This window comes from Punica granatum, chromosome 6 (genome assembly GCF_007655135.1).
Source record: "Punica granatum isolate Tunisia-2019 chromosome 6, ASM765513v2, whole genome shotgun sequence".
NCBI lineage: Eukaryota > Viridiplantae > Streptophyta > Magnoliopsida > Myrtales > Lythraceae > Punica > Punica granatum.
The window spans coordinates 155,960-181,515 of NC_045132.1; the positions used below are offsets into that span (position 1 = coordinate 155,960).

General features: G+C 39.3%; 2 protein-coding genes across 10 annotated transcripts; both read right to left on the reverse strand.

Annotated features, from left to right (window-relative positions):
* Window positions 1–647: 647 nt before the first annotated feature.
* On the reverse strand, window positions 648–5,451 carry LOC116211730. 6 transcript variants are annotated; one of them, XM_031546234.1, is made up of 5 exons: window positions 5,079–5,451; window positions 3,930–4,179; window positions 1,904–2,387; window positions 1,597–1,828; window positions 648–1,409 (listed from the first exon to the last, which is right to left on the reverse strand). In XM_031546234.1, exons 3-5 carry the CDS (start codon window positions 2,372–2,374, stop codon window positions 1,000–1,002), a joined length of 1,113 nt encoding a protein of 370 aa, XP_031402094.1. In that variant the 5' UTR covers window positions 2,375–2,387; window positions 3,930–4,179; window positions 5,079–5,451; the 3' UTR covers window positions 648–999. The 6 variants fall into 6 exon arrangements, with proteins under 6 accessions (XP_031402094.1, XP_031402090.1, XP_031402089.1 ...); XM_031546230.1 differs by having other exon boundaries at window positions 648–1,472; window positions 3,930–4,163; window positions 5,079–5,431; XM_031546229.1 differs by having other exon boundaries at window positions 648–1,472; window positions 5,079–5,431.
* Window positions 5,452–19,210: 13,759 nt separating this feature from the next.
* Window positions 19,211–25,339, reverse strand: LOC116211431 (CCR4-NOT transcription complex subunit 11). 4 transcript variants are annotated; one of them, XM_031545816.1, is made up of 13 exons: window positions 25,184–25,339; window positions 24,834–25,066; window positions 23,581–23,691; window positions 23,245–23,331; window positions 22,212–22,265; window positions 21,942–22,087; window positions 21,693–21,843; window positions 21,477–21,614; window positions 20,878–20,949; window positions 20,719–20,792; window positions 20,482–20,623; window positions 19,795–19,873; window positions 19,211–19,614 (listed from the first exon to the last, which is right to left on the reverse strand). In XM_031545816.1, exons 2-13 carry the CDS (start codon window positions 24,993–24,995, stop codon window positions 19,514–19,516), a joined length of 1,317 nt encoding a protein of 438 aa, XP_031401676.1. In that variant the 5' UTR covers window positions 24,996–25,066; window positions 25,184–25,339; the 3' UTR covers window positions 19,211–19,513. The 4 variants fall into 4 exon arrangements, with proteins under 4 accessions (XP_031401676.1, XP_031401678.1, XP_031401680.1 ...); XM_031545818.1 differs by having other exon boundaries at window positions 24,834–25,029; window positions 25,184–25,317; XM_031545820.1 differs by lacking the exon at window positions 25,184–25,339 and adding an exon at window positions 24,245–24,629 and having other exon boundaries at window positions 24,834–24,975.
* Between the last annotated feature and the right edge of the window lie 217 nt (window positions 25,340–25,556).

A 25,556-nucleotide genomic window follows, 5' to 3' on the forward strand; every position in this document is an offset into this window, starting at 1 on the left:
TTTACCTCTTTTGGTGTATTGGGATGTAAATCAATTGCGCATGTTCTCTTGTTCCCCATGTGTGAGGTCTCTGCAAATCCATTTAAAAATCTCAAGCCGGGACTAATTGGGCTCACAAGATCATGGAAAATGATAACCCAATCCATCAATGTCCATCGTGGGCCGTCCCACAACCCCTTTAACAGGACCATAATGACCGAATTGCCAGTGCGCCTCGCTTTCGAGGCCATAGTCAGGGGTGGGCCTAGCAGACCAGGACCCTTTGAGTAGATAGGTATGGTGCCAATTCCTGGCCCTTTGAATTGATGCAGTTCAATGACTCCGAGGCCCCTTACAAAGGCCAATGGGTCCACCTGTCAGTGATGGTCATAGTTGGCTGGTTTGGACGCCTGATGTGGGCTACGCATGGGCTTGACAGGGGCTTGACGCGGGCCACGTGGCCACATGTGGGCCTGGACTTGCCGCACCTGCCTAGAGATGGGCCATTTGTAGGAGGTAAAGGACCAAGCGTCCAAACCTATAGGGTCTGCATACATACATACAGTATGGATGCATATATATACATAGCATGAGACTGACATTGGCACGTTCATTTTTTTCTTTTTATTCCGTGAATAATGAAGACAGGGTAACAATCACCAACAGAGTGCAGTTGAAGTCATACCAACATCCATAGCACGCAAAAGCCTTCCTAGGCCAAGTGAACATTCTGTGCCCCGGCAACCACACGGGGAAAGCTAGCTAATAAGCTTTCTTAACAAATGAATGAACGAACTAATGCTACGTTAAGGATCCAATGAGCAGATTAAATTTGGGGTAGGTTACCTTATTCTATATGATCAATATTTTGTATTTCGATCACATACAGAAGGAAACCGTACTGAACAAAGCCTCTCCCTAACAAATCAAATCAGTAACTGAAGATAATTGACTCCTATGCAATTGCAACATAAAATGCCGCAAGCAGCTTATATACCGAGCAATTCCCTGTTATTGCAATCACCATTCTTCCCACTTGTTCATGAAGTCGTTCCACATTGCCATCGCTATTGATTCTCGTAAGTATGAAGCAACTTGCTCTTGCATTGTCGAACCCAAATGCATCTCCGGTTGGTCATCAAATTCTGGCGACTCCTCTACTGTCATCTCCTGTACACTGGAAAACAACCAGTCATTTCTTTCCTCCCGCCTGATGTAGTTATGCAGGACACATGCTGCTATTACTATGTCCCTCTGGACTTGAAACGAGTACTGAGTAGCCAGCTTGAGTATGGGAAATCGAGTCCTCAGTACTTCAAAAGATTTCTGAATGACATTCCTTAGAGATGAATGCCGGTGATTAAATAGCTCCTTCACGTTTCGAGGTAGTTGATTAGCCCCTCTGTATTCATAAGGGTAGTACCGAATTCCTGGATATGGAGCAAGAAATCCTTCCATGTTTACGTATCCCATGTCAACTAGATAAAACTTCCCTAAAATAATTAGAAAAAAACAGGAATCAAATATACTGAGTATGATAATCAGTGATATTTGAAAACAAATGAAAATAACTGGAGGAAATTCCCATGTTTCTTTGTTCAAGTTAGCGAAAACAACCTTTAGGAATTGGAGGAAATTTCTGATCGGGATCATCGAGTACAGCTCTTAGCATGCGCGAATCTGGTACTGAACCTTCCCAACCAGGATAAATAAAAATAAACTGCAAGTCAAATGTGCAGGCTGCTAACACGTTTTGTGATAGAAAACCTTTCTTATTACGAAACCGAGATTGATCTTTTGCTGGTACATGGGCAGGAATGTGCATTCCATCTACAACACCAATGCAATCCTAATTTAGAAAAGATAGTGTCAGTGAGATGGTATCATACACATGATGAGAAGAATGAGTTTGTCTAGAGTCTACCTTGAAATAGGGATTATATCTGTTGCTTCTCAGGATTTCTGGCGGAGTAGTGTCTGGTGGGCATTCCAAGAATTCTTTTGATAGGGACTTGATTGCTTTCAAAACATTATTAAAATGTCGGCTGATGGTCTCACCAGAGTGCTGAAACCGCTCTTGTATTACTCTGTTGCGCTCATTATGTCCAATGATATTTAAGAAAATTGTCAGCTGCTCCTCTATCATAACACCTGCAGTGTCCCTCAGCAGGTTTCTCTGCCTAGCGATGTCACATAATTTATGAAATACACACTTATCCATCCGAAACATTTCCCGGAAAGCATCATCTGGATTATTCAGTGCTTCCGCCATAAAACTGCATTTTCTAGGAAAAGATGTGGGGCCAGATTGGGCAGCTATACTGTTATAAAAGTAGTACGCAGCTGCAGCAGCAACTAGCTCCATCTCATCCAGTTCTATATCGGCATCATCCATCTTACGGATATCACTGCAGACAAAGATAAAGAATGTAAAAGCATGCAAATGCAGTGAAGGCTCAAGCATTTCTATCACATCATATGACACCGAGAATGAGCAAGTATCTTGGTTTCCGACAAGCCATTAAGACCAGTAACTATCATTGAACTCATCAAAGAAAAAAAGCTATCAAAGACAAACTAATGATAACTGCAGGAAAGAAAAAAGGGGAAAAGAAGAATCACGAGGAGATTCAAAATTAAAAATGTCCAAACAGATCTCTCAGAATCAAAATATCCGTATCAATTAAAAAACATTTGAATCCAATAATACATTCTTGGAACCAAACCTCACAAATAGAGAAAGAGGGGGTGCATGGGGGGAGGGGGAATTGAGGAGGGAACAGATCGGAAGATTGAGAGAGAGATCGAGAGTTTGAGAGAGACGCAGAGAGACAGAGACAGAGAGAAATTGAGAGAGAGATTCTATATTTTCATCCTTAGAAGAATTTTACATCAGCACTGTGACTTCAAAAAGGCCTTACCCTAACCATAATACCCTCGCAAGATCTTCCAATAGCTAACATGCCGTTGAATTCCGAAAGTCCCTATTGTACCCTTAATATAACCTATCTGTCATGGCATTACCCTCCCTAAAGGAGTTCCTTTTCCGCGGAAGGATAACTCTTTTCCTGAACGTACAACAAATATTAGCTTGTGAAAAACAGGATCAAGTTTTAGGTTCTTTTTTTTTTTCTTTTTTTCTTTTTTTAACCATTGACATGGAGGAGTGGAACTACTAAGAACACTAAACCAGATTTTCATAGACGGATCGCTCATGATCCTCCAAGGACCAATAACGCCACCAAGACCTCATGTGCCTCATCAAAGGCCCTCGCATGCCTTCTTAACAACCAGTCCAAGTGTTTTAGTGTATTGACCACCAACCAATAATTTCTGTGGCCTTGGTATCTTATTGAATTGCCAAATTATCTTGTGGTTCTGATGCATGACTCTATTGCAAATATGTCTCCATAATGCCACCATTTCCAGCAGAATTTCCGTTGTTTTTTTGCAACAAACAACCCCAGTATATAATCACAAAATGCTATAACATTCTTGTTTTCCATCTGTAGGTTGATTCATGAATTTATCTGCTATGTTACCAAATAGTACAGAAGGCACTCTTTAAATTTAAAGTTCAAGTACCATACCTAATCAGCGATATTTGACATGAATGTAACATCTCTAAGAGAGATGTTCCTGCTGGAAATAACGGTAACAATGAAGTGATTGTTTGTATTAGGAATTGAAAGCAATTGACCTTGCTGAAGGGACAATCTCTTTACAACGAGTATATGGAGAAAACACTTTGCTTTTTCCTTGATAAACAACTATTATTCTACAAATCAAATGTCGAGAAGACTAAAACTGCGTCAGATGATAGCAAAATGGCTAATTAGATGATAATATGTAGGCTAGGTTGTGCTAGATTTGAAACTGATAAAAATGTATAAAGAATCCACCATGTCGACCGAGTTATTTATAAGAATAATGAGCTTTGAGTTGCCTACCTTAGCTTAGAATTTTCTGAAAGCCCCAAATAACTTCTTAGGCTGCCGCCGCTAGCTGGAAACAAATGTGACGGCAAAGCAAAGTTGCTAGGTCCTTGCTGCTTACTGGAACATCAGATGTACTAATTTCTTGTTGTGAAAGTAATGGCTCCAATTGAGCATAGATGGTAGGCAATGGAGGCAGTGTAAGTCAGAGCGAGCAGTCATGAAGTCTCTTTTTAACCTAAAAATTATCTGTAAATTGAAAGATCTGTTGGCTGGGACTGTGAGATCCAATGCCAGTTGAAACATCGATATCATTGAAATCAAAGTTTAAGAAAGAAACATAAGAGAATAGAGGGAGTACTGACAGAAAAGAAGGTGAAAATCACAGGAGGAAAGAGGAGCAGAATATAATAAAAAAGAGATTCCAAAGGAGGGGAGAGAGATGGAAAGTAAGAGGGGTCCTTGCCAAACTCATCTTCATTTAATTCACACATCATCAGCCACAAAAGAAATTATTTGCATGTAATGTGAAAATTACTAACATACTCTCACAAAATGAAGTATTTTTTCAATTATAGTAACCACTAACAGACCAACAATATATCCTACAGTAAGGCCTAAGGAGCTCTATCTTGTTCAGAAAGATTCTACACTTGAGGCGGCCCCCCTGCTGACATAGCCACCCCACATGCATGCGTTGGCATTCGGCCAATATCTTGCAGCAAAACTTTGGGATCACAAATCAACTCTCAGGCCCATCAGACATATTTCAGCCAGGTAGTACCCAACATATTTCAACGTTGTCGGAGGCAGGCACGAGAGCAAACTGCCATCCGGCTGGCACAATAACATCAAGTCCCCAACCATTCTAAATGCGGACCCAACAATCACTCACTAGAAGTAGAATCAGGCAGCACTCCGCCGCTGAATGATGTTAAAACTAACTAAAAGGGGGTAATGGGAAGTAAAAGGCCAATAGCGAAATGGAAAACAGAAGCAATCCAAACAGACAAATGCACCTGACTATCTGTTTTGCCGCAAGCAAAGTTTCTTAATAACGAACTATTCCAGGAAATCGTTGGAACATCCAACCATCGATGAAAGCGAGATGACGACGAGAAAACAGAGCCAACGGAATGGAAGGGCTGAGGAAAGAAAACTCACCGTCGATGGCTGGGCAGTGGGTAGGGAGAAGATTCTTGCAGCCCAGCCCTGTCCTGCCCTGCTCTGGGAATTCAACCTCGAGCGAGCTGAGAATGATTCAATTCTATTTCTATTCGGACAGGCAGCGAGCAAGCAAGCGAGAGCGAATTGCGAATTCTTCCTTACTAGGGTTTTGTGAAGGGGTTTCGCTTTTCAATTGAATCAAGTTTGTTTGAGAGGGAAATGATGTGATCTGATCCGATATCTGATCGCCATCTTCATCTTCTTCATCATCATCATCCACCGAGCTGAGCTGAGCTGACTGACTGACCATACTCTATAGTTCGTTCTTCCTTTCTGCTCTTTTGGGCTTCTTCTTGGCTAATTGGGCCCATTCTACAGCTCATTTTAAAAAAATTGTTTGTATAGAATATTTATGCCCGTTTGGATTCATGATTAAAAATTACAAAATTTTTAATTTTGATTTTTATTGTGAAAAATGACAAATGAATTGTGATTATAAATTTAACGTGATAAATATGTATTTTTGTTGTGCAGTGTGTTAAGTTTAAGTTAAAGTTAAAATTAAAAAATTTTAACTTACAATCTAAATATGCCCCGTTCATCCTCGAGACAACGCCAGAGTGAGTACGGTGAGTTACTGGAAAAATTACACAGTTAGTAGAAAAAGTTTTACTTGCAGTACAAAAAGTTTTGTTTTTTATTTTTTTATAACAATTTATTATAAAATCTTTCAAAATGTTTTAATCGATTGCATTCTGTCAACTACCGATGTGGCATCTGACGTATCATTTGAGTATCTGATGTGACGCAATTAATACAATATATTATTAATATTTTAAAATTTTAATTAGAAAAAATAAATAGATGAAAAGATTAAATTAAATTAAAAGAAAAATCTCATATCTCTCTCTCCTTTCTCTCACTTCCCTGTCTCTCCCTTTTCCTTCTCCTCTGCTCTACCAGACTCTTTGCCCACCGCCCAAACGTCGCCAGAGTTCTTGTCGGAGACGACCCCTCTCCTCTGCCCAGCGCCTCCGTCGGAGCCGATTCCTCTCCTCTTCTCCCTCTTCAATCTGCCTTTTTTTTTTTCGGGTGTGGGGGGAGGGGGCATCCCGGCTGACGTCCCCACCCTCGACTGAGCTCGTTGGTGGGGTTTGAGCGCGCCGCTGAGCTCGTCTAGGAGTTGGGTCGCCGATTGGGGTGCCCCCTCCACGATTGGTTCCAAATCTCTCAAAGATCTGAAACTCCATATCTTCGAGAAATCTGCGTTTGGTCGAGGAGGGGGCGTCCCTACAGGCGACCCCAGCCCCCGACCGAGCTCACTGGCGGGATTCGAGCCCGCCGTTGAGCTCGGTCGGGGGATGGGGTCGTTGGGCATCCCTTCCCGAACCCCCAAAGATATGGTGGGGATGGGGGAGCCCCCGCCGTGGACCCCAACCCTAGATTGAGCTCGGTGGTAGGCTCAAACCCGCCGGCGAGTTCGGTCGGAGGTGAGGGGCTCGGTCGGGGGTGAGGGGCCCGGGCGGGGGCTCCTTCTTCCCAATGATACGATCGAAATATTAAAAAAAAAAATCGTGGGGGTTGAGATTGATCTGGTCCGGAGGGCGGAGAGAGATTTGGGCAGGAGTGAGATCCAATCTTCTCTTGTACAGGCAAATGGCTGGAGGATCCCGAAAAAAGCAGGATGACGATGATGTGTTTTTTTTTAAAAAAAAAAAATACTATTATTGTTACCTTCTACTTATTAAATTGTCATCACTTTTGTTCATGACTTATTTCGTCTAACAATTATATCCTTTCATTTATTTTCTAACAAAAAGTTGACATGGCATTCGTCGTCCATTATATTTGTTTTTTAATAGCAAACAAACGACAGGCCCAGACAATGTCTTTTGGGCACCCCTCTGACAACCTTAAACGACATCGTCTGCTCCTCTTTCATTCCCCCTCTCCCCCTTTTAATTGAAATATATCAAATATTAAACACTTGAACTAAAACACTAAATATTCGAACTGAAAGCAAAAGTAATAAATGCTTGTACTAATCATGAGTATTAAAAGTATTAGATATTTAAATTAAAATATTAAACACTTGAATTGAAAAGTACTAATACGTGTTAGTGTGAGTTCATGTCATGCTAAAAAGGCCCTTATATATCAAGCATAGTATGTAGATGTATTTTCAAAATGTTATCGGTTTAAAGTAGAATGTCAAGGTTTAAAAGTTTCGATACTTCAAGTACTAATAAGGTACTAAAAATAGTCTAGTTTTTGAACTCCAATTATGGACGTTAGTGTTTATAAGTTCTTCCAAAATACTGCACTTCTAAAATAAAATACTGAATGTTTAAAGATCTACTTATTGATAATGAAATATTAATAAATTTTAGTATTTCAAGTTCAATATTGTACTTAAATTAGACTAAGTTTAAAACTTTCAGACCACCGGGTGATGGTTCAAATAATTCAGCGCTTGTTCACCTAAAGTAAAGTCTCGGGTTTGAATCTTGTAAAATGGAGAAGATCCTTGATTGGAAAAGTTTTACTCCTTAGTGGACCGACCCGACTCGAACTAAATTAGTCGGGGTTATTGAATTTTCGAATATTGGGATAAAGCTCGAAAAAATTTAATACTTTTTGTTACTAAGGTTGGTATCCAAAGTACTACATGTTTAAAGTGAAATACTATATTTGAAAATTGTAGTATTTCAGTTACTAACAATGTACTGCAAACTAGATTGGTCATAGTTCTTCAGAGGGTCAATATTTAGATATACTTTTAAAATTCTAAACACCTATAAATAATGGGGTAAATAACCTAAAAAAGCACATACTATTCAAACATTCCATAATCTAGCACGAACTTTAAAAAATTTCTAAAAAAAATGAAGTTTCAAAATATTCCCTAATCTAGCACGTTATTTCCTTCCGTCCAAACGAAACTGTCAAATGCTGACGTGACCGTTAACTTTTGTACACATGGCCGTTATCCTCCACGTAAACGCCATTAAGTTCTGGTCTGAGCCGAGGAAAAATGAGAATGGGAATGAATATCAGGAAAGGGAGTTGGCCGTGAAGGTCATGTACTGATGGTGAAGGGATCATTTGATGAACTTCATTACAGGAGATGATGAGGATGATCTGAGATATGGTGATCTGGAAGGAAAAGAAAGTGATCAGGAGAAGCCATTGAGAGTGAGAGAAGGAGAGAACATTCCAGTTATTCTCGTGACCGAGAAAAGAAAAGTTCGTGAGTTCCAGCCGACAGTCTTCTGATACTTGGGAGTTGGAGGAAGAAGCCGGAGAAGAAGAGAGCAATAGAGATTGATGTTGATGATGTAGAGGAGCTGATGTTCAAGCTCAAGGTCGAGAGGTGATGGGAGATGTCTCTGTTTGCAAGTGTCCAGAGAGGAAGAGATAGAGAGAGAGAACGAGAGAGAGGCTGGTGATTGTGATCTAGTCTCATTCGGTTCAGAGCTGGGAATGGGCAAGGTTATCTGTTGAGTGATGTAACAGGATGGCGTCTAGATAGAGAGTGAGGGTTGCTTTGCTACAACCGAAGAAGAACCGCAGGGGAAGGGAAGTAACCCCCGCAGTGGTAGGGCAGGCCAGAAAAAAATGAAGTTGATGGAGATGACAGGAGGGCACACTTGCGTGAAGATGATGGAGAGGCAGATGATGGGCATGGCAGTTCGGCGCTAGGACAGAGTTGCAAGGAGGAGCAGATTGGACTCAGGGAAGTAAGCCAGCAACCTGCACAAGAAGTAGAGAAGAGAACCGAAGAGAAAGGAAAAGAAAAGAAGAAAAAAATGGTCAACTAGCCCTGGAAGAAAAAGAAAAGAAAGGGAAGGAAGGAAGGAAGGAAGAAAAATGGAACAGGTTTTGGAGGGAAAAGGAAATTGGGGCCAAATCCAAAGTAGTAAAAAAATTAGTGAGGCGAGGCATAGTAACCTCGATTACATCAACAAAGATCAAATGACTAAGCATTAGCATCGCAGACATAATGCGAAGACCAAGTTGTGATGAAAACAGTGCTTGATTCGCCATTTAGTCTGCACATTGATTCCAATTACTATAAACATGTTGCACGATGACAATCCAATCCTTGGACAAAAGCTACTGAATTTCTTGTCTAGTGGTGGCAACCAATGTGCCATCTGACGGTTAGATAGGGTTTTAGGGTTCGCTACTACTTCCGAATCAATTTCTATAATAATCCATTCGGCTCACAATACTAAATATTTGAACATCATGGTACTTCTTTTTATTAATAGTTAACATTATAGTACTTAAAATACTAATGAAGTAGATAAATTAGATTGATTTTAGTACTGTTAGATATTAATTTAGTATTTGCATGTACTTACAAATACTAAATTAATAAGTAGGTATTACAATTATACAAAACTCCTCAATATTGAACTACAATAGTAAATATTTAGAAATTGCAATACTTTAAATACTAATGAAGTGCTGAAATTGGATTGATTTTAGTACTTATAATTATTAAATTTGGTATTTGCAAAAATACCAAATAGCATAACAAAATTCTAAATATTTGAAATTAGTACTTTAATTGTTGAGAAAATTCTAGCACGATATGGTGTCATGTGACACCGTTCAGTATTTTAGTTCAATTATGTCGTATTTTTATCAATCGTTTAGTATTTTATTTCTAGTGTTTAGTACCGAATTAAATACTATAGTACTAAAATTAGACTGATTTTAGTACTTTTAATTATTTAAGTTAGTACTTGTATGTATTCTTAAAATACTAAAAATTTGGATAAATAGCATAAAAATCATGAATTTTGCACATAATTTCAAATCTAGCAACTTTTGGCACTAAAAATCGCCAATTATGTGTTAAGCCTACACCTACCCTTTACATTACTCAACATCCGAAAATTGCAGTACTTCAAGTATGAATGAAGTATTAAAATTACATTGACTTTAGTTCTTCTCATTATGAAGTTTAGTATTTGTCTGTACATACAAAATACTGATTGATTTTAGTACTTTTAGGTATCGAGGTTAGTATGGGCAGGTCACTTACAAAATACTAAATATTTAGAAATCGCAATACTTCAAATAAGGATGAAGGTACTGAACTTAAAATCAACTTTGGTACTTTTCGTTATTACTATTAGTATATGCATGTAAGTAAAAAATAATTGAGGGTCTTTCTTGCATTACATGAAGTTACGGTAACACGTATTAGTACTTTCAGTTCAAGTGTTTAGTACTTCAGTTCAAATGCTTAATACTTTTAGCACTCGTGATTAGTACAAGTATTTATTACTTTTACTTTCACTTTGAATGTTTAGTATATCAGATCTGGTGTCTAGTATTTAGTATAATTCATTATATATAGTAAAAATACTAGATACTTCAACTGAAATAGTAAACAATGGAACTAATGTACCAAGAATGAACAAAGTACTGAAATTAGATAGACTTTAATACTTCTAGTTATGAATATTAGTATATATTCACATGTGCTTTTGCAACACTAAACACATAAACTAAAATACTAAATATCTGAAAACTTTAATACTTCTTTTTGAAATATTTGAAATATTTGGGGTGGCGGCGGCTAGTGATATTCCCAGCCGCTTGGCCCTTTGCCCCCGATTGTTCAGCGTCTCTCCTTTTTTCTAAAAAATCATTTTAATAATAATAATAATATTATTATTATTATTAAAAGAAAGTGGGTCGGCTGCGCCGCCCATAGCCAGTCACTAGAAAACGGACAAAAACGAGTCAGCCTGACACAGTGTCCATATTAGACTCTCCGTATTGGAGAAAGATGTCCCAGTCAGGCCGTTGCCCTCCCACCTCGCATCCATGGGATATCATCGATGATCCATCCATGGGAGAAACTCCAGTGACCTTCTCTAGAATTAAATAGCGTCATTCCCCTCTCCCCTGACTTTCTTTCATTTACCTCCCGGCGCCACCAATACCATCCATCGAAGACTTCTTTTCCACCATTGATCTCCCCAGCCGTCCTCTCCACTTCCAACAGAAGCAATACTCAGAGAAAAGACTTTTAAGTAGTTTGATGATATGATTAACTCAAATATTCAATAAAAAGAAAAAACATAATAAGAACATTGTTTCAATACCACCTGGCCAATAAAAGAAAATCCCCACGGTGAATTGAATTGAATTCTGCGTGTGTTGGTGCATTGCATCGCCTGAGATTGGATAGCACAGTCAAAGGGCCCCACTGTTAAATTTGCCCCAACTTAAACCAATCCATTCACTCATTAAAAAAATAATTAAAAAAAAAAGAAGAAGAAGCAAAATCCAGTAAGAAAACAAGAGGAGCCAAAAAGACAAGCAGGAGAGAACAACAAAATCAAATTCCCTCGAGCAGGAGAAAAAAACAATCCGGTCGAGTCCTTGGCTGAAACAGAGAGACCAGCCAAAAGAGCCTCACTGTGGCATTCAATTTTTCAGCTTCAATTTGTTGAAATTAGTATACTGCAGCATTGCATATGTATGCTTCACGATTAATAAAATAAATTTGTCGACTTGATTGGAATTGCAATTGTGATTTCATTTGTTTGTGGTGGTGGTGGTGGTACTCACCAAACTCAATACTCATGTACTCTCCCCCTCAATCAGATCGAAGAGTCTTGATACTCTTCCCTTTCTCATTTTCTACTTCAACTTTGAATTCCTTGAACTTTTCAAAGGATTCATGTTTATACTTCATAAGATAAATATACACAAACCGAGAATAATCATAGGTAAAGGTGATGAAGTAGGAATAACCACCCCGAGCCACTTCACTAAATGAACCACACACATCGCTATGTATGAGTTCTAAAACTTCCTTAGTCCTCTTCATTTATGCCACAAACGGAGTCCTAGTCATCTCGCCTTGAAGACAAGATTTGCAAGTCGGATTGGTTTCAGAACCCAATGGAACTATAAGTCCCATATTCTCCAACTCACTTATCCTATCATCTGCAACATACCCTAGTCTAAGGTGCCAAAGTTGCATTAGACTTGGAGTAGATTCAGATACGGTATTATCTCAATCGTATTCAGAATCGTCTTATTTCTAGCTCTAAGATAATAAAGACTATCGTGTGAATAACCGACGCCAATAAGTTTATTACCATAATATATGTCGCAAACATCATGTCTGAAATCAATCAAATATCCACTCCTAGTCAAACTAGAAACAGAAATAATATTCCGATAAGCATTCGGTCAAACTAAAACACAATCTAGAAATAAAATATGTTCAACCAGATGTAACGAAGTCGACCCTATAGCTTTGGCCACAACATTTGCTCTATTGCCAATCTTCAGGCATACCTCATTCCTTCTAAGAACCCTACTACTTGCTAGTTCATGTATAAAAGTACCAGTTTCTCAAACTTGCACTTATATCAAGAACCCAAACAGTAGACGAGCTAAATAGGCTATTAGAATAGGCAAGATATGGATTTACCTTCCAAAGGCTTGTCTCGTTTCCCTCTATTTGCATTCAGTCACTCCAAGTATTGAGAGCATTTCTTATTCTAATAGCCATACTTGCTACAACATGAAACAATTTCCTTTGTTTACAACCACCTCTATCCTTTGTCTTTCTCTTGGATACAAGACACTTATCTTCCATGATCTCTTCACTAAGCGCCATGGATGAAAGAGTCAAGTAAACGTATCCTATACGCTCCAAGTTTCAGACAATATCAAGGTACTGTAACTAGTCCTTTTAGGCTCAGTAGAGCTATTCGTGTTAAGTATGCAGAAAATAACAAGATTTCAATTAGTGAATTTATGTATATCAACCATAATAATCATGGACTTTCAATCAAAATGGTCTCCCACTATCTTTTTGAATCCTACACTTAACGGGAATCCTAATCGGGAAAGATTCCTAGTGGGTGATTGAATTCTCATAAAATGTTAATTCCCTCAGGTACCTGCCATTATTGGAAACGAACACTCTATAAGCGAACAAGTTCTTGTTCAGTACATTTCTATGTACGACTTAATCAATTCAGCTCCCAATACTCCGGACCTCAGGTGTTTGTCGTTATTGGTCCATCATACATAGTTAAGTTTGACTCACCAAACCCTAGATGTCAACTGCCTTAGGTGTCTGCCGTTATTGGCAACCAACAATCTAAAACATCACATGTTTAAACATTCATGCAGAAAAATCTCTTAGTCTATCTTAAGCCCCGTGTGTCCACAACCGACAATGAAAAAAACTAAAAACTCTCTCGATAATGCTTTGGTGGAGAGCCATGATAGAGATTCACAACCTCGTGCCATTCCCGACTTAATATTTAAATTTGGAAGATTTTCTGTTAGGTGACCTAATTACTATTCGGTTTCACTTTGCACATTATCCGTATTCACAGATTACATGCATAAATATATATTCAGAATGATAAAAGCATGATCATGGACTTACTATTACTCTAATCCTATAGCCACAAGAATCAAGCAAAAATTTCCTAAAGTCCAAATCACACACCATGCTCGAAATTTATGAAAGGAAACTAATAGCTTAAAAGGAAAATAAATTGTGTGCCAATTTTGTAACTCTTTACAAAATATCCAAATATCACATATTAGGAAAATTTTCAATTTTGAAAAATATACAAGATATCGTATATCTAGTGTATCTTCCAAAACTCCTTTTGACATCAAATATCAAATCTCTAATCTTAATGGAAATATCCAATTTCATAAAATCAAATTTTACGAAAAACAATTTTGGTAATTAATCGTTTCAAAAATCTTATTTTCGAAAATATAGAAATTGCCCATTACGCGATTATCACCGGCTTGGGACAGCCGTATCCAGTCGCGTGCTCACAGCTGCGTCTAGTCGCGCGCTCAGTAACATCTAGTCGCATCTAGCTGCGTGCTCAGTGGCGACCAACAATTGCTACAACCTTTACTGCCTCATCTAGCGCCCTGTGGCCGTCCAGCAGCGCCCGAGACTAGCTAGTCCTGGCCGAGAGCATCCCAGCTCTGTCCGACCAGTGGCTAAACTGAAGCAGTGACCAGCCACCGGAATGCCACCCGAGACCATCCCAGGTGCCTCCAGCAGCCTTTCGTGCGTCCAGCAACCACTAGCTGCGACTCTATGTGGCCTATGACGGCCATCTGGGGCTGTTCGACAGCTAAGAGAATCAACCGATTTGAATTCTCCAGGGCCGATCACGAGAAACAATTTCCCGTGCCCGATTCGACACCGATTTATCAATCACTTTAATAAATCACAATTAACCACCAAAATAAGGCACAAATTATGTATCTAATCGAATAGAAAGGATGCTCTGATACCACTGTTAGAAAACCGATCACATGCGCAGCGGAAAGTTTAAATACGGTAAAAAATCAAATTTTTATCGCGTGCTCGTTTAATCAAAAATTTCAAGATCACATCTTGACACAAGAATCGCCTTCTAACGAATAGATAACATCACATATCAAATCCACAAGAAAATTTTAAACTTTTATACTAACCTTGTTGATTCGAGTCGATCAAACTAACCGTTTAAGTGTCTGGTCTCTAGCTTGTCCACACGAGCACATCTCCATCGAGTTTAGACTTCCCTCGACCCGTACACTCCGATCTAGGTCACCAATCACGAACGAAATCGTCACAAGATGAAAGGATTGCTTCAAGAACGTTAAGGGCAACGCCGAAACGCCGAACCAGGGAAGAAGAAGACCCCGATGAGCCTTGGAAGTGTGCGGCCGTTCTGCTGTGTTTGTTTTAGCCGAACTCTCTTCTCTCTCTCTCACTAATATCGGGTCTTATCGATAGATCGTCCTCTAGGGTTAACTGTAAAAACATATATATATATATATATATATATATATATATATATACCTTTACCATAGGGATTAAAATGCAATTATTAATTAATCTACATTAATTAATAAATCACAAATGAGTCCTCACGTTTTAAGTCATCCAATGACTTGCCCTTGTAGAAAGAAAGAAATATCAAACAAGTCCTTGATACGAGTTTTCATCAATAGACAACATATTTATAGAAACTCTCCAATTAAGGAAACGATTGTATTTCCTTAATTATATTTATCCTTGATGTTGAACCTGGTTTCAGGATGTGCCAGCACCCTTACAACCACATTGCAAGTCTCATTCGATAAGTAATTCCTAATTAACTTCCTTAATTATAATTAATTCTTTTCTCGGTTTAGACACGCTCAATGTGTGTGACTAACTAGGTTCATCATCAAATGACAATGGGATTATAATATCAATTCATTTGACATTACCCGAAACTCTTTTTGTAATAAAAAACATAACTCCCAAAATATCATCGGTTCCCAAAGTTCACGAGTGATACCTAGCAGCATATCGTGACAATCCAAATGATGACGAATGTATAATTGAAAGATTCTGATGAACCTCTTATCGTATTTTCCATGCACTGAATCCTTTCACTACAAGATCTCGATCAAGCCAGAGCTACGAAAAATGCCAAACCCTATAGCTGATCATATGGGCTCTCTGATTTCATTCTTAGATCTGTAAAACTTGAACAGAAGCCATTTCTATTCGAGTCTATTTACCACGGCTAAGGATTTCTCGATCCAGAACAAAACTCGCATCCATAAGACCTTTTTCATGTTTACTCAAGTTAGTGAATCCCGTCTTGATCGAACACCTATCTCCAAGTATAACTAACCAGAATCACTATTCGCCGAATACTCATGCTAAGCACAAATACATTAGTAGTAGGAAATCTTAATTACCTACACATGATATAGCGTTCCATCTCAGATCTAAGAACTATATGCACTAATACGATCCAGATAACATTTATTGACATTAGTAAATTACCGTATGAATATTATATGTACGTCACGTTCGACTACTTATCATATAAGCATCCATTTGTCTGTCCTGATAACAATTATCAGATAGCATGAGACTCACTACTCTATCTTCATTAGTATCTATATACTAATCATAAATACAGACAGGGGTGACGATCTATCTAGAAAAATAATGTCTAGTTAAGTCTCCTACGATCGTGAATAGTTTAAAGATGTTCTTACCAAATTACTTCGTCACTCATATTCTTAATTCCTTAAGAATGAAGCATTATGAATATCTTAAAGACTTTATTCTAATAAACATAGACAATATATGAATAATAGAATAAATTTTATTGCCATAAAAGGAATTATTCAAATACATAAATCTGGTTCTATGGCATATCACTAACAGGAAAGTGTGGTCGGAGATGGTAGAGCTCGGTGGGAAATGGATGAAAAAGGGAGTGACGATCACTGGAGATGAAAGGGGCAAGAGGTGGTCGTAGACGATAGGCCAGTCATCAGTAAAGTGGATGAGGAATGTGGTCGAGCAAGGTAATGGCAGGTGGTTGAGATAGGTCTTCTCCCCCGAAGTAGAGAGACGAGCCAGAAGAGTCTCACCGCGACCAGCATGAGCTCCTTTGTCACGAAACCTCCCTCGAGCTTCAGCGAGGGCTAAATAACAAGCCGGAGGCATCAGGAACCTCCAGCAAGATTGCATGGGGCACGGTCGCCAGCAAGGGTGCCCCCACCACCAATTTGTGTCCTCCTCCCTCTTTCTAAAACCTTAAGTTGAGGGGGGGTGAGATCAGTGCTAGGGGCACTCATTTAGCAACCTCGCTGGAGAATTATGATGTCTTCGTCGAGGTCCCCTTGGGCGGTGGCCAGTGGGATTCATTCGCCTGCCGATCTCCTTCCACACCCCCAACCCCACTTTTTTTCTCAATTTTTAATATTTTTCTTTAAATATATCCATAAAGAATTTAAAAAATCATAAAATGAATTAAAAATAATTTTTTAATATTTTACGCCGACCTTTAATGGAAGGTTGATAAAACAAGGCCCCTCAAATGTAATTTTAAACGGTCAAGTATTGAATTGATGTAAAAAATTGATATAAAGTTACTGTAACGTCAAATATCTTGAGAACCAATTTGTTAATTTTACACAATAATTAATAAAAAAACAATTTTTAATCCACAACATCGCAAATGTGTTGACCTTGCAACCACTATGCTCCCTATTTAAATTATTGTTTTCTCTCTTCCTTGCGTTAAAAGGTATTGGGACAACACGGAAAACGAAAAAAGGGTTTCATTTCTGTAAACCGGGCTATTGGCTCAGTTGTGGCTCTTCATCATCGGCTGGTGGCAACGAACTGTGATGTTGCTTGTCCATGGCCCAGGTCACCGAGTTTCACTACCTCAACTCGTCGCGGTCCATGGTGTTTTTAAATCCCGATCCAGGCAGCGGCTCAACCTCTCTAGCCACTTATCGCCGGTTGTCCTCGGAGCTAGTGACTGTCTCCATAGTCTTTGCACTTAGATTTGAGGATGAAACTGTGCTCGAAGGAATCCCAGAGGTCGTAGCGGCCCTCCTTCTCCTCCTATTCGTTTTCGGTGGTGTGAAAAGGTGTTTTCCCGATGGAGCAATCTCCCGTTCCCTACCGAATCTCACCCTCTCCTTCTCCGAGCAGATTTGAAGTGGAGAAAGAGTCATTCGTCGATTCCGAGTCATTGGCGACTGCGGTGGAGGACTCACCCACCCTACCAAGCCGGCTGTACCGACCCCGATTTGCTAAGACTTGACAGCTGACATTAGCTTCACCAACCCGACTCAACTATCCACTAGCCGCCCCTCAACAAGTAGTCTACTCCCGACCAATAGCACAATGACGGAGTCCTTACTACCTATCTGACTATCCGGCTCCTCCCCCCACCCCCCAGACGGCAGCCTCTATTATGTGGACTCCCACCGTCACCCACGCGATGGAATCCCCTCCCTCCACAATAAAGGATCACACTCTTGGGTTGATCGATCATACTAACCGCTTGTAACTTCGATCATTTGTGGCTTCGCCCTTTTTTGTCGGTTTATTGTAGGTTTTACCTCCTTGAAGACATTCACTGGTTTGAACCGATCAAAGAAGCTAGGTACTTTGATTTTATGGCTTGACTAATTTTTTATTAGTAAGGCTACCATTAGTTTGAACCGATCAAAGGAAACCAACTAATTTGATTTGAATGTCTAGGGATTTGACTGTTTAGGAATTGGTTGATTGAATTAGCTAAAGGTGAGATCTGTGAAGGGTTATTGCGCCGAGTACCATTTCAAAACTCCTATTAGCTCTGTTTTTCTGCATAGCAATTTCTATATAGATTGCCCTATGCTTTGCTTTTGGATTTTCACTGAGGTGCGTATAAAATTTAGTTTTAAAAGGTCGAGAGCGTTTATGGGGTCTAGAAGGATTTCTACAATTCTACGTAAATATATCTGATATGCTTTAGTCGCATGTTATTTTCATTTGCAGAGATCTAAGTGAACCTAATGTATTTATGTCTTTGTAATGTAACCTCTTAAATATTTTCCCTTGTATCCATTTTTATGATTAATGGATATTAATTTATTTTCAAGAAAAAGAAAAACACGAAAAATGAAAGGAAGGGAGAGGAATGGCCAGTGGGGCCGTGGGGTCATGTCAAAGGTCATTGCCTGCCAAGCCGCAGAAGTGATCATCTCCTAGTTGGGTGACATTTCCTAAACTTACATAAAACATAGCAGCGGGATAAGCATACAATCAGTCCCTGGTCAAGTTGAGAGCCAGAACGAGGAAACTCTAAAAGACTTGTTTGGTTTCAAAGTAAAATTTTAAAATTTTATTTTAATTTAATTTTATCCACAATAAAATAAAATAATATATACAAAATCAAAAAATGAACCCCATTTATACCACTCTTTTTCCATAACAAAACAAAATAACTCATACAAATTCAAGGAGTGAGTCTCATTTATATCACTCTTTTTCAAAATTAAAATTTAATTTTAAAATCCTACTTTGAAACCAAACGTAGCATAAGATTACGCCTAACAGCGAGCGGGCAAGCAAGCAACTGATGCAAATGCAGTGAAACTTACCACTACTTGCAACCAAATCCACAAAAAGAGGAGAGAAAAACACATTGCTCAATTGGCAGTATCTATAAAAAAATTATAGCAGGCGCAGCCGCCACGAACAAATAATTCCCAGGTGTTTTTTACCTTCCTGCACAGCTGCTAAATTATATGCCGTAATGGAAATGCCAAATATCCTCCTCATACATTGCATATTTCATATTCCCGAAACAGCACAAGGCAGTCAGAACAACATTATTATCTACACGTTCTATAATGTGTGTACACCCTTGGGCTCCCATTTCAATTAAAATTTAACTCATCAAGTAAGCAGCAAAAGAAAAAAGAACCCAAAAATATATATATATCTACAAGAACACTGGACACTGGAAAATTAAAATTAAAATTTGCAGGAACAGGTAACAGGTGCCTAAAAGAGAAAAGGAAAAAAGATTTCCTTCACGTATGAAGGATGATGGGTCGATCTATCCTTCCATGGTTTTAAGCAGCCTAAATAGCCCAGCAGCTTCCCGAATTCGAGAGAAATTGATGCAGAAAGCTTGGACTTCTATCAATATCTCTTTCACTGCGCAATAGATACCATCAAACACCCGAACATGATTTATGCCAATTGTATAACATACTGCCATATCTCCATAACTAAACCTTATAATCATGCAAATTTCACTCTACCAAAAAAAAAAATAGAAAATCATTGCAAATGACATTCAGAATTGGCAGAGAAAGCAAAGTGCCTGCAACTCACCATCGATATGGTTATTCCGAATCAGACTCTGTAAGAAAACGCAGACAAGTCTCACTAGTCTGTTCTGCATGTATTTATCCTATCAAGAGAGCGAGACACAGAGGGTTTCAGAGACATTCAGATACCAAATTCACTACAGTAACACTTCCTTCATCTTTCACCAGATATATAGCATCGCAAAATCAAAAGAAAAAAATTCACTGGAATTGGTTGGCTATACCAAAGAATCAAAACTACTCCAATATCCACCATTACACCCAGCTCATCATTGTGTGCAATTCACACCATGATCTCATAATTTGTATCTCCATTCCTATTCATGCATCCTCATAAAACGGCCCTTAAAAAAGATGAACTAGAGGAACAGAACTATCAAACATTAGAGTGAATTGCTGCTATCTAGATGGTTTTGACTTACATCTCATTTAATGCCCTTGCTGTTTAGCAGGGTGACATATATTAATTAAGTGGATGACATATTATTTCAATATATTAACTTGCACATAACATGATAATTTTTATCCTCTTGAAGAGCAAGTTAAGAAAGATCTTTTAATCAAATTATTTGTTTATGTTCAAGATTAACACTTCACGCGCCTAAGATACCGTGTCACCTCATCATCTAGCAGATCAGCTCATTGTTTAAAGGAGACACAACAGAAAAATCAGGAACAATTTAAAAATTACCTTAATGCTCTCACAGGATGTTATACAGTTACTTATGTATAACCGCAAAAAATCCGAAGGTAATTTCACTGCTTGCGTGAGCCTGTTCACAACTTCCATGGAATGTAGACTCATTTCCATAGTAACAAGTACCGTAAAGTATCTGCAAGCATAGAATTGAATATTAACATAGAATAAACCTCCAAAGGCTACGGTGGTTAGGTAGCAGTGGCATAAAAGAATAGAACAAGATAATACTCTGTGATTTCGGGGGAATTGATCAACCGGGTTAGAACTTCAACTGCAATAAGAGGATTATTCTCCACCAACTCCTGGTGGAACAAAACACGCAATTCAGAATCAGACTGCCAATTATATCAATTTCAAGACAGATGAGGTGAGTGTAAAATCGCCAACCGGTAGCCTTGATGGTGTCACTCCGCAGTGGTATACAAGCTTGGGATCATTTGCCAGCTCCATCACTACTTTCTGCTCAACCAAAGAGAGACTTAGTACATCATCTCTTTTATAATACTATAGATGCAGAGGCCACAACATTCACCAGAATCCAATAGAGGATTTGTAAGATCCCCATCATATCGAAATCTTAATGCAGCACAACCGTTGCCAAAATACGGTAGAGTGCGAGGAACCTTATTTTATATTATGTTCATTCGTGGGTTCTCTGCAGCATTGGGAGGTGAAGAATAAGTTTTACCATTGGATTCAATAAAGCAATAAATCCATGCCACTTAGCAGCTGCCCTCGTATTATGACAGGTGCTTGAAAAAGTATTTTAAATATGAATATCCCCATTATGCAGGGTAAAAACTACTACATGCTATAACACATATATTAAACTCAATATAATGTCACCAGATGTCTACAGCCTTTTACATGACAGAGATACTGCTTGGACAAAGAAAAGAAAAGGTGCAACTACCAGTATTTACATATTTATTCTACACTGATAAAGACTGGAACATCAACTACTTGGCAAGGAATGTTATAAGCACCTCTTGCTGTGCAGGCACAAGGGGGCTCTTCGTAGCTTTAGCAATTAGGTCTCTTATGGCTGCTCCTCGGCTAGTATCCGCACACATACCAGAATCCCAAAGAAGCTCGTGATTGTTGCCAGGGACTAGCCACACTAGCTGAAAAAAGTATCACCAGTCATCACCCGAGAAATTAGCCCCATGCTAACTAAATGGATCTGTAAATATATGGCTTACCTCTCCATCCTGTATAGGGAGCCTCGGAGGCCGAGGTCTGATCCATTGTGGACCTATTCCTTCTAGAGTTAAATTTGATAGTAAACCTGCAACTGTTTCATCTTTGTCTCCAGATCCAATCTTGGGCTGGACTCCAGGTTGCAAATCAAACCTGAATTGTCACATTTGATAATTAGAAAAGGATAAGGATTCCGTGCAAAACAGGAAAATTACAGGAAGTGCTGATCACTTCAAGCTTAGAAGACATACTCGGGTGAACTTATGTTGCAACTAGAAGGTACATCAGGGTCTGAAACCACATTCTTCACTGGCATATCCTTAAATAAGCAGTTATACGGCTCGGGATGAGCATTTTTACAGTACTGTTGCTGCAACTGATCAATTTGCGGAAATGTCTGACAGGCAAGACGACGAAGAGATTAGTAGTCTATGTGCGTAAAATGCTCAGAACTCAACATGCTTGAGCCGAACACAATCACCAGAATCTGAAGCATGACTGGCTGCATATGCATAACTTACTTGCGCTGAAGGATCAAAACCTTTGATATAATCTGCCGCAGACTGTTTAAGAAACTGCATCAAAGAGGAAGTCATCTTGAATAAGAACAGGCCGCCAAGCTCTTCCATACTCGCTAAGATTCTTTACATGTTTCATGTTAGAGGCTAAAAACTTAACCACAATATTCTCCAATTGAATTATAGCGTCATTCAATTATAAGCAGTTTCTGCATGAAATAATTTCTTAAGGATGAAAAATTATTTCATCCCAAACCCAAAAAGATGATCTAAGCCACAGAGCATTTACAACTAACACAGGCATACAAATGTCTAGATGGAAATGAACTAGCCAGAAAATGCAACTTATTGATCAGACCACAATCACCTTAACATTTTGGAACAATTCACATAAGAAACAGAAAACATGAGATCATTTTTTTTTAATGAAAAAAAACATGAGATCATTGAACAACACAATTCTAAGCATTTCAAGAAAGTTCTGGAGTTAAGCAATTGCAATATGGGTTGATGAGAGCAGTGACTTCAATAATCAAAGGAATATTGTCCTTTCATTTTATTAGCAAAAGAAAGAGTAAGTATGCAAAGCCATGTATAACCTAAGAAATAGAAGTAAGTATGCAACGCCATGTATAACCTAAGAAATAGAAAATCAAACAGGGCACGTTCTGAGAAAACTTTTGACTGTGGTACAGATGTAACAACTGAGGACCTATTATTGAGTAGATTTAAAAAAATCCCTTTGATTTTATAACTTCATTTGATTCTAAGATGCAGCCCCCGAAACATGATTTATTATCCTATAACTCGGAGATTAACCCATGGATCCATCTGCTTTGGGTAAGTTCAAGACTAATGTGAGACGGTTAAATAAGTCCCGCGAAAAGGTTATGGTTCTGGAACAAAGAAGTAACTTCAGGTGACAAGAAATCTTTGCATATAAAAAGAAGACGTACAAGTAGGGGGAAAAGGGCAAGTAGCGATATCAGGTCAACTAAAATCATTTAAGCGAGTGATCAAATGTCAAGAGAGGCACCTCTTTACTACTACTTGAGTCAGAGGATCTCAATAACTGGAGAATAAAGGCCCTCTCAAAATTTTCAGCACCGTCATTGCACGCCGCCTGTACATGAGAAAAGGCGAAATTGATATGGTCATCACCAAATTACCATTGTATCTTATAAATCTTCAGAATGGCCATGTAGATCAATGAACAAGTCGTGATAGGTTCAAAGAACAAAAGTTAAGCATTAATATAGAACATATGCTACAAGCTATAAACCTAAGAGAGATCCAATCCCAGCAGCATGTGTTGTCTTCTCTTATCATCAAGAATGCAAATCAAAATCGAGGAATAAGATGCAGTTGTTACATTTACAATGAAACGGATGAATGGATTCATAGAAGAAGATGGAGAGGCATAAGTCTGATGTAGAACAGTGAATGCCACCAAGCGCTCAGGAGCAGTGAGCATCAACTTGTCCTGCCAGCACATAACATCTCTGGTTAGCAACACATGGCGTGAGATCATCTCAGCTATGCTGGAGAGGGGACTACACCAAGAGACCAATTAATCTTATTAAGAAAAAGATATCCCTGCTAGCTGCATGCTAAGCTAAGCTAAGCTAAGCTTTTCCATCAAGGAATCAAACAGTCCAAACAGAGCACACAGCTATGCACAAACTGAAGAACCATCAGTTCTGCAAGATTTAATAATTCTTTTATAACTACCACCTAGTCTATCATTACATTCCTTCCCTCGGGCCTAGACAGCCCGTTCACCATAGCTGACTGATTAAATAGATTTCTTCTGCAAACTGCAAAAGCACGGCGAGAAGTATGTCACTACTTTCAAAGATCAAGGGCAAGCGCAAAATCGTTTTTCAGAAGCTGAAACAGATTATTCCATGGCCGTGGGTAGGTCATAAGTCGTCTTTCATGATGTCCCTCTAAAATTAAGTCAATTAACATCGGCGCGCAGCTTCACCCTAAGGAGCTCAAAAGCTAATAATCAGCAGCACTTCAGGAAGTAAGACCTTCCCTTTGGTGCCAGCCAGTAATCTTTCATAAGTTCCGCAGTTCACTTCCATAGCCAGGGAATCAGCAACAAACCATCTGAAGCTGATTATCCCAGACAAAAAATAAATATAAATAAGTAAAAAGTGAAGATAGGGAGAGAGGATAATGAAGAGACGGAGCGCTCCCAACACTCGAAAGATAAGAAACCAGGGGCTGCCAGCTCGTTAATCGCTATAGCAGCAGCAGCAACTGTTCAGCTCCATCACAGGCCTTCCCAACCATTTTCTTCCCAATAGTATGTATGCAGACCCAATTCCTGATTTGAATGGGGTGTGGCCGTAGGGGGGAGAAAAAAAAAAAGCGTGACCTTTTCTTCCCCGACTCTACTAGACCTCCTGTCCACTACAGTCCGAAGAGCGAGCGGAGGGAGCATTAAAACTGAGTTCGGGGAAAAAAGAAGAGAAAACCCTAAGAAAACCCTATGAAATGACATCGAGGAAGACGAGCAAAATAATAGTAATAAGAACAATGCACAGGGAGGTTGCAGAGTAGGGATGAGAGAGAGAGAGAGGGAGAGAGAGAGAGAGGGGGGTGTTGAGTACCAACCTCGAGGATGAGATAGAGGGAGGTGCAGAGAGGGAAATGGAGGGAAGGGGAGAAAGTAGAGGTGAATTCGGAGGTGAGGTCGAGGAGAGGGCGGTGGTCTTGCTTCAGCAGCTTGAGGAGCTTGTACGACTCCTCGCCGTTGACAATCCCTATCATCATCATCCTTCCTTCCTTCTTTCCCCTAAAAACTCCTCAGCTGATGAGATGATCAGATCACCACAGACAACACAACACTGGAGGCAGTGAGAGAAGAGATCTCAGAAAGGAAGAAGCTCTCAGACTCGGAAGGAACTTTGAATTTGATTTTTCGATAGAGAAGGAAAGGATGCAGAGAGTTGCAGCAGCAGCACCTGCAGCCTGAGCCAGTCACCACGCACTTAGCAGTAGCAGCAACCCAATACAAAATGGAACGGAACTGAACGGAAATAGAGGAGAAGAGAGAGAAACGCAACAGAGAGAAAGAAGAAAGAGATGCTGAAGCCGAGCTGATGGTCTTCTCTTAACTTTGCCGAGCCGAGCCGAGCCGAACCGATGGAGCGTGTTGTGTTATTGTGTTTTCGAATTCATCTCTCGAATCGAGCCCATTGAATTGTTGAACAATCATTTTCATTTCATTTGGGCCTCCTTTCCCTAAGAATCTGATGACATGAGCCCATTCATCCAGCACAAGAAAAGGCCCAAACAGAGGCCCATCATCCTCCTGAAATAAAATAAATAAAATTG

Excerpts from the sequence above, each read along its gene's own strand:
- LOC116211431 (XM_031545816.1), bottom strand. The coding sequence starts at position 24,995 with ATGATGATGATAGGGATTGTCAACGGCGAGGAGTCGTACAAGCTCCTC. Across the intron at positions 23,332-23,580 it reads TCATCCGTTTCATTGTAAAT|GCGGCGTGCAATGACGGTGC; the intron begins GTAACAACTGCA and ends TCTCATGTACAG. Across the intron at positions 20,793-20,877 it reads TGACACCATCAAGGCTACCG|GAGTTGGTGGAGAATAATCC; the intron begins GTTGGCGATTTT and ends TTGTTCCACCAG.
- LOC116211730 (XM_031546230.1), bottom strand. The coding sequence starts at position 2,374 with ATGGATGATGCCGATATAGAACTGGATGAGATGGAGCTAGTTGCTGCT. Across the intron at positions 1,829-1,903 it reads GATATAATCCCTATTTCAAG|GATTGCATTGGTGTTGTAGA; the intron begins GTAGACTCTAGA and ends TTTCTAAATTAG. Across the intron at positions 1,473-1,596 it reads ATTTCCTCCAATTCCTAAAG|GGAAGTTTTATCTAGTTGAC; the intron begins GTTGTTTTCGCT and ends TAATTATTTTAG.